Source organism: Limanda limanda, chromosome 1 (genome assembly GCF_963576545.1).
Source record: "Limanda limanda chromosome 1, fLimLim1.1, whole genome shotgun sequence".
NCBI lineage: Eukaryota > Metazoa > Chordata > Actinopteri > Pleuronectiformes > Pleuronectidae > Limanda > Limanda limanda.
The window spans coordinates 15,514,042-15,527,613 of NC_083636.1; the positions used below are offsets into that span (position 1 = coordinate 15,514,042).

The 13,572-nt window shown below is 42.3% G+C and overlaps 1 protein-coding gene across 1 annotated transcript; it reads left to right on the plus strand.

The window, feature by feature from the left end:
- Positions 1-2,455: 2,455 nt before the first annotated feature.
- smo (smoothened, frizzled class receptor) lies at positions 2,456-10,079 on the plus strand. Its single transcript, XM_061081223.1, has 12 exons — positions 2,456-2,739; positions 4,693-4,892; positions 5,021-5,230; positions 5,324-5,496; positions 5,615-5,834; positions 5,921-6,044; positions 6,165-6,257; positions 6,653-6,761; positions 8,146-8,331; positions 8,663-8,811; positions 9,088-9,222; positions 9,367-10,079. The coding sequence occupies exons 1-12, from the start codon at positions 2,481-2,483 to the stop codon at positions 9,957-9,959; spliced, it is 2,451 nt and encodes an 816-aa protein (XP_060937206.1). The 5' UTR covers positions 2,456-2,480; the 3' UTR covers positions 9,960-10,079.
- Positions 10,080-13,572: the final 3,493 nt, after the last annotated feature.

The window sequence follows — 13,572 nt, forward strand, 5'->3', positions numbered from 1 at the left end:
TATAATTTAGTAGGACAGTGAAAAAGTTACAGAGCAAACCATAGTTTGTGGCCCTGTCTCCTGTGTGCGTGTGTGTGTGTGTGTGTGTGTGTGTGTGTGTGTGTGTGTGTGTGTGTGTGTGTGTGTGTGTGTGTGTGTGTGTGTGTGTGTGTGTGTGTGTGTGTGTGTGTTTCAGTTGGCCTCGGCTCTGTTGCTCTGTGTGTGGTCCCCCCCTTTTTTTTCTTTCTTGCCTCTGACTCACTCACCCAGAGGCGGCCATGTTGCTGTGGGGTTTTTAAGGAGGTCCAGACCCACACACACACACACACTCGGTGGAGGGAGCAGCATTAACCCATTTCTACTCTCAGAACACCGGGGGAGAAACAAAGCATGTGCAGCCGTGCAAATACCACAAGTGCACTGTCCAGTTAATGTGAGAACAACAGTTGCACCATGCTGGACACTGGACCAGATCAGTTTTTTACTGGTTTCAAAAGCATCACAGTGGAATGGTGACAGAATAATGTCCTTGTGTGTGAGTTTTGTGTTCAGGATCCCTGCAGCTGCCTTTACCAGGCGAGAGGAAGCCTAGTCCATCATGAGCCTCCCAAAGGAAACTGGTTCAGTGTAGTTTGGAGTTAGTTACTGTGCTTCACTCCCTCCGATCCACACACAGCACCAACCTGCACCACGTCACACAAACATGCAACAGCTACTCACAATGTTTATGTTACAATACACATACGTTTTAACTCCAGTTATCTTAAGGTAAACAAACAACAGCCAATGTTCATTATAGAAGGCATTTATTAATGTAATAAAAGAAATCTTCTTACGTCTGTGTGATAGTGTCTCTGTTGTGTAAAGTGACACAGAATTCAAAACATGGGTACAGTGTAATCTGGTAGTAGGGAATAGGTGGTGGTGGTGGTGGTGGGGGGGCTACAGATACAGTGTCTGTCTGTTCATTTAACATCTTTAAGATTATGTTATTTCATGTATTTGCATTGTTGATGTAAAATATGTCAATATTATTGTATTACTTTTATATTTTTGTGTTTGTCTGTTATTGAGCAGGTTTATAGAAAAACTACTGGCCCATGAATCTCAGTGGAAGGATGTGTTAGAGGTCAGGAAAGAACCAGGATCTTTTTAAAGAACATTTTGGTTTATTTCTCAGAGTAATTCATGGATCTTGATGAAAGACATTATCGGGGCCTCGAGGAGAGTCTGCTGTCTCTCAGTGGTCTTCTAGTTTATCTGAAGTTTATCTTCACCCTCAAGAGTGAAATATGGATTTCATCAACAATGTGTAATGTAAACAACTCTCTCTGTCGGTGCTCTTCTAGTTATGTCATCTGCAACATTTGGATTATATGTAATACACATATCATGTCTGTCAACATGGCAGAACTATATTTCTGGATTTCTTTTGCAAGAATAGTGTTAAAAGTCTAGAATACTGTAAGTATACATGCATTGATCTCTTCAATGAGGATTAGAACAAGTTAATATAAATATAAACTGGTAGTGCAGCTGAAATGACCTCTGAGTGCTTTGTGTACCAGTGAACAGCTTCTGTAGATTGTTCTGTTAAATCTCAGATTCTCAAAAGGTTTGAGGGCTTTTCATTCATCAGTTTATCTCGTGGAGGACCTGATTTCTAAAATCACACAGGCCCTGATTCAAACTACACTCTTCAGATGGGGGTCTGAGTTGTTTTGGTGTGGGGGGGGAGATCCTGGAGATGAGACACTGTGGAAAAGGGCCTTTACACATTCTTCCACTTGCAGAGGGGGGATGGTAGAGGAGGAGGAGGAGGAGGAGGTTGCCCTTTCTCTCCTCCACCATGTGCATACCACAGACACAAACACACATACACACACACACACACTCACGACAACAAGGATCTGAACACAACAGAAACCCCACAACTCCAGACACATCTCCGGACAGAGAGCTGAGCTCAGGGACGCTTCTCCTACTCCTTCTCCTCTGCAGCGGATGACGCGGGGAGGTGGGAGCTGTGGGAGCTGTGGGAGCAAAGGGGGTGGTGCGTGTGAGCCGCAGATCTGGTTACACACATCCACACTTTTTCATGGCAAGTTTTTTTGGAAAGTGGGGGGAGGGCGAAGCTGCAACTTTTTCCTCGGGCCCGATGTCTGTTATTTATTTTTTAATTCCCAGCCTCGAGGGAAACTTCAGGAGCAGATCGTCCGTTCTTTAAAAGTTCATCGTGCGTCTTGTTGGGCCCGTTTGGATAATGAGTGGATTCAGGAGGATCCAGCAAAGAGCGGAGGATTAACAAAAAAAAGTTGGGGAGGAAACTTTGAAGCGGCCCGGAGATTTTCTTCAGCATGGAAATAACTCCTTCTTCATGTAAAGACGGAAACGTCCTGCCTGGATTATTGACAAAGGACCATTTACCCACCAGAATATAAGAATAATCGCTTTATTAGTTTTATTTCCCTGCATAGCTGCGTCTCTCTCTCGAACCCAAGATGTCTTCCCCCGGCTGGAGCCCCATTGTTGGGATGCTCTGCGTCTGGGCTGCTGCTGCCTGGCTCCCGGGCTCCGGGGCAGTGTTGTCTCCGAACGGGACATTGTTCGAGGACCACTGCAAGAAGACCACGACCTGCGAGGCCCTGAAGTACAACACATGCCTGGGGTCTCCGCTGCCCTACACCCACACCTCCCTGGCCCTGGCGGAGGACTCCACCACACAAGAGGAGGCTTTTGAGAAGCTGACCATGTGGTCCGGTAAGATGTTCTGATCCCAGTGAAACATGTTGGATCACACTCTGCAGCCTGTGATCCCACTGTTATATCTATTTGTTATTAATGCAGAATCAATCAATCGATCAGTTTTGATCTGTAAAGAATGTTTCATACCACACTGTAAAGCATAGAAAACAAATGAGATGGAAAATTCATATTGATGCTCCACATGAATTAATTGCCACAACAGTCACCCTACCGCATATGACGCACAATATTCCCACTAAACACACACACACACACACACACACACACACACACACAATTTATAGAAAGTTTTGCTTTTAAAAGACAAAAATATAATCTTCTGATTTGACCTTAATTCATTACAAGATTCCCACACAAGTAATACATGATTTAAAGGGTTTGTGCCAACAAATATTAATTTATAGTGATAACTGTACTTATTGTCACTTCCTAAATATGATGATAATCGATTAAATATGAATTCCTAGTGTAATGTTTACTTTATGTTGTCTACAAGTGGGGTTTATCATGTGTCACGTGTTTGTGCCATTCAATAATTAATTCATAGTGATTATCATCACCTCCTAAATCTGTTCATGTTAATTCAATAGGATGTGACATTGAGAATGGTACTTTGCTGTACACAATGATTCATCATGTCGCTTATAAAGAGAAAAAAAAATTGTTGATCAACTATAGAAAATGACCTCAGTTTGAAACACAAATCACAAAGATTTTTTTTAAATTAGCAAGATATATCAACACAATTAAGAACTTTGATTTTAAAATACTAATTTCCTTTGTGTCACGAATTCAAGTTTGTTTTAAGCTTGTAAATACATTTTTTTTGTTAGTATATAAAGAAAACTGCAGCAAAGAGACATTATAAACCCCAGTTATGGAGTAAATTAAAATAATCTTTAAAGAACATGAGTATCAGGCTTTTATTTTGTAGTAATCACATATTAAAGGAGTAGAGCTCAACCGTCTCCCAATGAAGCCACATTTAAATTCAATAGATCCTGATTTTTAATCAGATCTGCAGCAAATTTCCTAAATCTCAGTCCTCCAATAATTTTGTCTTGTGATTAAATAAATTAATTTATCTGAGAAAAGATCCACTCCTCAGAAATCCTGCTGCTCTCCTCGCTTTATTGTGATAATCATGTTAATGGTTGTGACAATGAGCTGCGATGAGACGTCTCAGGTACTTGGGGGAACGAGAGGATGAGAGGCAGGACAGGAAATGAAGGTTTAGAAGTCATTAAAGGAAACAAAGGGCGTCACTCCAGGTGTTAGTGAGTAGACAATGGACGAGTGACACCAGTGACAGAGTTTCAGATATTCTGCAGGAGGACAACATCATTCAGGACGTCTCACTAATGACCTGTCACTGTCTGACTCTGTTTACTGCAGAATCATGTCGGATCTGTGACTGTTTGTCATGTGTCGTACAAACGAGTCCTAACCATGCAAGATCTTTCATTACAAAGTTAAAGTTAAAGGTGCTATATACCTTATCCCTCTATACACATTAATCAACAGAAAAAATACAGGAAATAAATCAGAGTTGGCTGTAAATGCTTATTTTAATCTCTTGCCAGTTTTGACAAGATAGCCTATAATCAAATAAAATGGAATGGAAGTGGAATGATTACACGTGATCACAAGTTTGGTTTGCTCTAAGTTTGTATTTAAAGGTTATTTAATCACTAGTTATTCCAATAGTTGGTGGCTCTGACTGAGGAGACTTTGCCCAAACTGGCTCTGTCTGTACTGTAATTGTAGTTTTTCATATTCAAGATATTTGGGCAAGATAAAGGACATCATCCTGGCATGTTAGCAGCGTTTCTGACATGTAGAGTTAACATAGAGACACTTGAATGAAGTCACATCTGGGAAATTGCAACAAAACTCCTTCACAGATAAACAAAGCTCACGTAATTTCTCTGTGGTTTGACCTCCCAGGTCTGAGGAACGCTCCTCGCTGTTGGTCGGTCATCCAGCCGCTGCTCTGTGCGGTCTACATGCCCAAGTGTGAGAACGGCCGGGTGGAGCTGCCCAGCCAGACCCTGTGTCAGGCCACGCGTCGGCCGTGCAGCATCGTGGACCAGGAGCGAGGCTGGCCAAGCTTCCTCAAATGTGACCATTTCCCCTTGGGATGCTCGGTACACTTCATTCCTACATGTTTTGTTATACTTTACTGATCACTGAAGTTTTCACTGCAGGTCAGAGGTCACGCTCAGCTGCTGCATGTGCTCGAGACTCGGTAAAGCTCATCTTACCCTCTGTGCAGAATGAAGTGCAGAAGCTGAAGTTCAACACGTCGGGCCAGTGTGAAGCTCCTCTGGTGAAGACGGACATTCAGTCGTCTTGGTACAAAGACGTGGAGGGCTGCGGCATCCAGTGCGACAACCCTCTGTTCACCGTGAGCGAGCACAACGACATGCACGTCTACATCGCCTACTTCGGCACCATCACCCTCCTCTGCACCTTCTTCACTCTGGTAAAACTGAAATACGACTCCCTGCATTGTGTGTATTGATCTCATTTATTCACTTCAACCATCGCCTCACGTTTACATTTCCTCCCTTTTCAGGCCACGTTTCTCGCTGACTGGAAAAACTCCAACCGCTACCCAGCCGTCATCCTCTTCTACATCAACGCCTGCTTCTTCGTGGGCAGCATCGGCTGGTTGGCCCAGTTCCTGGACGGAGCGCGTGAAGAGATCGTGTGCAAGAGCGACAACACCATGCGACTCGGGGAGCCATCGTAAGAAAACATCCTCAATTAGATCACATTTGGTCTAATGCCTCTTTCACACCACAATTAGCAGGTAGTAGAATCAGCATAGTCAAGGCGTTTGACCTTTTCGCATTGGCTCCTGCAGGTCTTCAGAGACGCTGTCATGTGTCACCATCTTCATCATCGTCTACTACTCCCTGATGTCCGGCGTGATCTGGTTCGTCATGCTCACCTACGCCTGGCACACGTCCTTCAAAGCCCTGGGCACCACCCAGCAGCCGCTGTCCGGCAGAACCTCCTACTTCCACATGGTCACCTGGTCCATCCCCTTCGTCCTCACCGTGGCCATCCTGGCTATTGCTGAGGTGCGGAGGAAGTCCTTTACCATTTATTTGTTTTGGTTTGATTACGTTGTCCCTTTACTGACGTCTTCTGTCTGTGTTGTCCACAGGTGGATGGAGACTCAGTGAGCGGGATCTGTTTCGTGGGTTATAAAAACTACAAATATCGGGCCGGGTTCGTGCTCGCACCCATTGGTGTCGTGCTTGTTGTCGGTGGCTACTTCCTGATTCGGGGTGAGCACACACATTTAGGGCAGCAGCATTTCCTCATGTCAGAAGTAAATTATAACTATAACAGAGACTCTATTTAGTCACATGCACATGAAATTCATTGCGTGTACTTCTTTGTTTCAGGTGTCATGACCTTGTTTTCCATCAAGAGTAAACACCCAGGACTGCTGAGTGAGAAAGCGGCGAGCAAAATCAACGAGACGATGCTGAGACTCGGTGTGTTCTGATATCTTTTATTCATTTCTACCATTCAGGTTGAGACCTGGGTCTAAAGCCGTTTTCAGACATGAACTCCAGAGAATGTATGCACGACTTAATGAATAAATTCCGCTGCAGAGGCTCTTATTCAGACAGTTGAGTTCTTCTCCGGAGTTTGAAGAAAGCTTAAGCATGTGCCACAGAAATCAAAGGTTTGAAGAGTGTGTAGCTGTGTGTCACTGTGAACAAGGAACACAAATACTCTTGATGGTTTGATATGATTAACCAGCCTGTGATATACGTTTCCCGTTTACTGTGAGTTTCATCATTCTGAATATTCTGTATATATTCCATTCGTGGTGACCTGTCTGAAATTTTGTTTTATAATTTGTCGTTCTGTTTCTCCTCATCAGGCATATTTGGTTTCCTGGCTTTTGGGTTTGTTCTGATCACCTTCGGCTGCCACTTCTATGACTTCTTCAACCAGGCTGAGTGGGAGAGGAGCTTCAGAGAATATGTGCTGTAAGTGTTGTTGATAATCACAGCCTCCACTCCCTCAGCCTTCCCCTCTGCATCCAGTGGCACACAGAAATCCACAAACTGATGCTGTTAAAATTCCAAACCGCTGCTCCACCGCTCCAATTTACATCCGTGAATGCAGCCCTGTTTTTCTCCCACAGTGTTGACACTGGCCGGATCGCAGTTTATTTCACCTCAAAAATGTAAAACCGCTCTTTCCTGTCCCAGCATGCAACAGTCCCTATAATGCAACAGTCCCTCTTAAGGCCAATTTACGGTTCTGCGTTTTTGAAAAAACGGACAGATAAAACCGCCCTAAACGGTTTTATCTGTCCGTTTTTGAAAAAACGGACAGATAAAACCGCCCTATCCGTCGTGAAACGCCCTCTCCGAGCGCCTCTCCGAGCTTTTCGTACACGTCTGATTTTTCTAACTACACGTCTTTATGTCGGAGAGCCGACGGACAGCTCTTGGCTGTGATTGGTCCGCGAACGACATCATTTCCCTACGACGTCATTTCCGGACCTCAAACTTTTCTGTTTACTTCCCTGTCACAAAAACCCAAACACAACTACGATTCTACGATTAATGTGACGTGTGTGTTGAGCCAGCGAAGTTGTCCGGCTGACGGTGGCTCGTTAGAGCACTGACGGCATGTGTGCACGGTCACAGACGGTTAGAACGAGCTTACAAAACGGCGCTAGCAGGCTAGGCCAGCGGGCTAGCAACCATGCTAACTGCGGTGGTAACAGTGCAAGAACCCGCCGTCACGACTTTAATTCCACTTCTATCATGACACTGTTTCTATAATACCGCCAGGTTAGAAGCAAACACTGTGTAGTAGTTAGTGTTGGGAGTCCCTGCTGACTGTGTGTGGAAGCTGGGGGGGAGCTAGGTCTGTGTAGCTTCTAGCTACATGTAGCCTCAAGCAGATTCAAGCTGTGGAATCAGCAACACAGTTCAGAAACAAGACCGGAGAACCGCTGCGCTAAGAAACGATTACATCAGCATTTTGACACGCTGGGTGTCACTTTATTTAGTTCTGTTAGTTGCCATGGTTCAGTGTGTGGGACGCAAGCTAACATGTAAACAGAGACATGTGGACTTCTTCTTCCCAATTGGGGTAGGCTTCTCTGAGCTCGTCTTCCGTTGCGCCACCTATGGGTTTGGCGGTGAATTTTTTCACGTACGGAGAGGTCGGAGAGGTAAAAATCAAAAAGACTCTTTGCCCCCCGCTGAGACCTCTCCGAGAAACGGAGAACGTAGAAGTATATAAGAGCCTTTATTCACCAGCACCCGTTCTTTGAATGCACCTCAGTCACAGTGGTCAGAAGGTGTAGGAGTGCAGGACACTGACCGATCGTATCGATGGCATATCTCTCAACAGGTGTGAAGCCAACGTGACAATCGCCTCTCAGACTAACAAGCCGATCCCAGAATGCACCATTAAAAACCGGCCGAGTCTAATGGTGGAGAAAATCAACTTGTTCTCCATGTTCGGGACCGGAATCGCTATGAGCACCTGGGTCTGGACCAAGGCCACCATCCTCATCTGGAAACGCACCTGGTGCAAGTAAGCAAGCAGCAATGTGTCTCTGTATGTTTCTCTGTATTCTCTTACTGTGTGTGAGCGTATTGTGGCCCCGTGCTCGTCCACATCCTTATTCTGCAAAGAGGTCATGATGAGTGTGGGAAAAAGTTTCATGCACCCAGGCTTGTCCCAAATAAACCTTCATTAAAATATATATGGAGGTATGTTGTGCCCTGAAGAGTTTCTATCAGGAGAAAGTATAATCTTAACATTTCTCAGAAAGCTTCACGCCGCCTGATCCTTCAGGAACATTTAGGTCACCTGCTGCTCTTTCCTCCTCTGTGTATACTCACCTCCTTCCCCCCTGTGTCAGGATTATCGGGCGCAGCGACGACGAGCCCAAGAGGATCAAGAAGAGCAAGATGATCGCCAAGGCGTTTGCGATGAGGAAGGAGCTCCACAAGGACCCGGAGAAGGAGCTGTCGTTCAGCATGCACACGGTGTCGCACGACGGGCCAGTGGGTGAGTGTTTCAGGAGATTTATTAAATCTAAAAAGACATCATTAATTTATTCTGAAAAAGCTTAAACTAATAGAGTGTCATTCAGTCTCATACAGAGAAGTTAACATTGATTTTTCTCAGATTGACTCACATTGATATTTACTTTGTTGTCTAATTTTACTGAAACAGTATTTGCACTTCCACCTTGTGGTGAATAACTGGAACTGCAAGTAGTCCAATTTGGATTACTCCAGCATTACATTAAATTTCATTTTGCTCATCTTTTCTCTTTCGTAGCTGGAATTAATTTTGAAATAAACGAGCCGTCCAATGACATGTCGTCAGCTTGGGCGCAGCACGTGACCAAGATCGTGGCCCGGCGAGGTGCCATCCTGCCTCAGGACATTTCTGTCACCCCCACAGGCACACCAGGTGAGAGCTGCAGGTCCCCTCTTAAATACTATAGCAAATACACGTGATCCCTCATTATCGCTAACTTTATCCTACTTTACCTTTTTCATCTTTACTTTATCACACATTTACAAAAAATATCATCTTTTCTCTATTTCTCCACAGTGCCACCTCCAGATGAGCGGAATAGACTGTGGATGGTGGAGGCCGAGATTTCACCTGAGATGATAAAGAGGAAGAAGAAGAAAAAGAAGAGGAAGAAGGAGATGCGTCCGGTGAAGGAGGTGACGGAGCGCGAGTTGTGCCGCAGCACGGTGCCTCGTCTGCCCAAGCTGCCCTGCCACCCGAGCCTGGTCGCCAACCTGCAGGAGCAGCAGAAGCTGGAGGAGGAAGTCCTGCCGGGGTGCTACCCAGACTTCCCATCCTCACAACCTCTGTCCTGTGAGGAGCGATGCCGCTACCAGCCCTACCAGAGCAGCCAGAACAGCTACGGCCGCAGCCTGCTCTCTAATCCTCTGACCTTCAATGATCGTCCGGAGGATCTGGGTCTCGGCCCTCGCTGCCCGCCCTCTGCCTCCAGCTGGCAGCCAAGCAGAGCTTCTCACTACCCCCGGGAGGTGCATCCCACCGACGGGCTGTCAGAGAGGTTGGCCCATGTGGCTCGGGTCCCGGCGGGCCGCAGGGTCAACTACGGGCCCATCCACTCCCGGACCAATTTGATGGAGGCGGAGCTTATGGACGCTGACTCTGACTTCTAAGACTAAAGCTCTGGTACCTTCTGGCTCTTTGCGGTACACAGACAGTAAGCTATGAAAAGTGCTGGATACTTCTTAATTCTTACTAAAGTGCACCAACACTCTGATGTCCAGACGTCAAGACTAAACTGCACTGGGCATTTTTTATTTCCTTTTGAATTTTGTTTTTCTTCTTTTTTTTTTAAAGGAAAGGATAAAGTGAAAACATTAGTTGTGAATAAGTTAAAGAGTATTTTTTGTACTTTGTTAAATTTCAAAGGCAACTTCATGATGATGAGAAATGAGGCAGCTAAACTGTTTGTGGCTTGAAACAATATAGATTATTAGTTTGAAAATCTATGAGCTCAACATTCATCCTAAAATGTCGTTATTGCTATTTGACCCACTCGTCAAAATTTTGAGATCACAATGAAAGGTGCTACATTCTATTGTTTTTCAGCTGTAATCCTAGAAAACGTTCCCTCTAGTGTCATAGTGCCGAAAAACCTCCACTCACACGTTAAACCACACAACTAAAGGCTGCCTGCAAATACTTTTGAAATACCTTCTCTTGTATCATACGTTAATGTTGGTTTGGCTCTTCCCAAAACTATTTACCCAATAGTAATATGTGTTTATGAACAGTTAACTGGAGGTACTAACCGTTATCCCCTGCTCTATTAGGACTAATATCACTGTCGCTAAGCGATTGATTTCTTTAAGACTTTGTATTTACACACTGGGACGTGAACTGAAGCCTGAAGAACTGAAGGAAAAAGTCAAGTTTGACTCACTGAAGTTTCACAGCTTCCAGTCACCTTCACTCATACACACACGTAACAGTTCACTTCCAATCTGTGTGAGCGAGGAGGCAAATTAAACATTTGCTTCCTGCGATAAAGCAAATCTGCTTCAACTTTGGAGAACGCTGACCCACCATATTCATCTATATGTGTGACTTTGTCCTCACAATGTGGATATTTACATCACTTTTCATTATAATCGCCCCAAATCATCATTGTGTCCTTAAGTTCTTTGATTTTTTAACATCATTAAGTAATAGAAACAGGATTTTAATGTCAATCAGCTCATAGAACTAAATGTTACAGAGTTAAAATACTTAGAAATGATCTGTTGCCTGGTGCAACAAACGGACACTTCATGCAGTTCCCATTTTGTCTTCAATGCGTTATTTTTGTAAATTACAGAAAAAACAACATTTTACAATTATTTTTAAAAAGGGTTATTTTTTTACAGCAGTGTTTGTACATTAGTTCATCTGTTGTATATATTCAGTCTCAACTGGGCTTCATGTGTTTCCTCTTCTCCTCAGTCCAGATTTAAACTCCTCTGTCTTTTACACTGCAATGGGGACATGGACCTTTTTTTTTTTATCTGAACAAAATGCTTTTCTTTCGCTCATTTTCCTAAATGTGTTTACTGTACATAGGCTGTTCATAGATTTCTAATTTGTACAAATTTATACATCAAATCTCTTGATACTCTGCTGACACCATGTATAAAAAGGGAAGAGTCGATTATGCTATAAAAAAAGTTGTCACTGTACTTGTGCTGTAACCAAAATGTCCCCTTGTGTTGTCATGTTACTCTCACTTTGGAGAAATGATGCTGAAGTAGACGGTGCTAGATGCCTCTTAGCCAACGGAGAACCAGCTTTGTCTAATATGTCTTGTAATTCATGTGTATGAGAGAGGATTATTTATGTTCTCAGTAGTCAACAATGTAGTTTGGCAACAGAAACTCAGTAGATCATAAACCAAGGACCCACTGTCCAGGATCCATTGGTTATTCCCTTTAAAAGTGGGGAAAATGTTGAAAATCTCACAGTGTTGAAGGAAGTGAAAAAAAATTGTCTGCATCCGCCGCCTTCTTCCATGACCCACATCACATCCCTCCACCAAGTTGTGTGGAAATCCATTCAGTTTTTGTGTTATCCTGCTAACAAACATACACACCAACCAACACACAAACAGACAGGGAGGAAAACATAAAGTCCTCAGCGGAGGTAATAAAGCAAAGTCTGTCCAAACAGTTCCTCCAAATATTATTAAGAAATCAAATGAAAATCATCTTTGAGACTAAGTGTGTCTTTTTAAGGCATCAAGAGATTTATCAATGGGCCAGTCTGTGTTGCTTTCTGTGTAAAAAAACATTTATTGTCATTTTTACTACGCAAGTGTATTTTTTGTTGTTTTTACGTAAATAAAATAATCCTTCATGTTTGTTGTGGTTGTTTCTGTGATATAATTGAACATGAGCCTTTGCAGCATTCACAACTTTCTGCCAAGGTGTCTTTACTGATGCTTCCACTAGAGGGTGAGTTTGTAGAAAATAAGACTTAAAACTTATTTGTTTATTTTCTCTACCAAATGTGTAAAAAAAACATTACCTACGAATTTAATTGTTCAAATTAAATTAGAATTTTTTTTTGTGTAAATAAAAATAATCCTTCATGTTTCTGTGATTGCCATAAAGGATAGGTCAAATCCTGCATTCATAGTTTCCTGCTACTGTATCTTTATTGATTCTTCCACTAGGGGGTGCTAAAGTTTCCGATTTTTAAACCCTTCACAAAGTTGTTTTGTATAGTTAAAAAAGCCATTATCCAGTTTGGAAAATGATTAGAAAGAAAACACAAGTTGGTTGAAAATAAGATGTAAAAATAAGAACAAATATACAATTTAAACTTGGGAGTGTTCCCCCCTGTCCCCTATGGGGTGCCGTTTGTAAAGCAGCTCACGCTGAAAATAACAGCAACATTTTGTCACATTTAGCTTCAAACCATGTTTAAAAAACTGGTGTGAATTTTTGAGTCACTTTTTTTCACATTTACAACAATATTTGTCAACTTAGAGATATTTTAAATATTTAAATACAAATGTTAAATGTTTCACTTAAATGTTAAATGTTAAATCTAAATCTAAATGTTAAATTTAAATCTAAATGTTAAATCTAAATCTAAATTTTAAATTTAAATCTAAATGTTAAATCTAATGTTAAATTTAAATCTAAATGTTAAATCTGAATCTAAATCTAAATGTTAAATTTAAATTTAAATTTAAATTTAAATCTAAATGTAAAATCTAAATGTTAAATTTAATTCTAAATGTTAAATTTAAATCTAAATGTTAAATCTGAATCTAAATCTAAATGTTTAATCTAAATGTTAAATCTAAATCTAAATGTTAAATCTAAATGTTTCGGGTGAAACTAAATATTTAACTAATATGCAAATTCAAATGCCGGTTACAGGAAGGAGTAACAAAATAAAAGCTCGAGGAGGTCAGAGTGTGTTTATAGTGGCAAATAACGAATAAATCTTGTCCGGGGAAATGGACTAGTCTTGGACATGGATTACACGTTTGGAGAAACTTTATTTGAAGAGTACTTTGAGTTTTTAGTGTCACTTTTATGGAGGATGCGGGCAGTGTTGGCTTGACGCGAGCGTATCGCTCCAGGAAACACACTGAAAAATTATTTTAAACGATATTGATGACATCACATTATTAAATGGCCAGTGTTGGGGAGTAACGGAATACATGTACCGGCGTTATGTATTTATAATACAAATTATGAGTAACTGTATTCCGTTACAGTTACAAATTAAATAGATGGT

Coding starts and splice junctions, on each gene's coding strand:
- smo (XM_061081223.1), top strand. CDS start 2,481: ATGTCTTCCCCCGGCTGGAGCCCCATTGTTGGGATGCTCTGCGTCTGG. Junction 6,045..6,164: donor TGGCTACTTCCTGATTCGGG/GTGAGCACACAC, acceptor TCTTTGTTTCAG/GTGTCATGACCTTGTTTTCC. Junction 6,762..8,145: donor AGCTTCAGAGAATATGTGCT/GTAAGTGTTGTT, acceptor ATCTCTCAACAG/GTGTGAAGCCAACGTGACAA.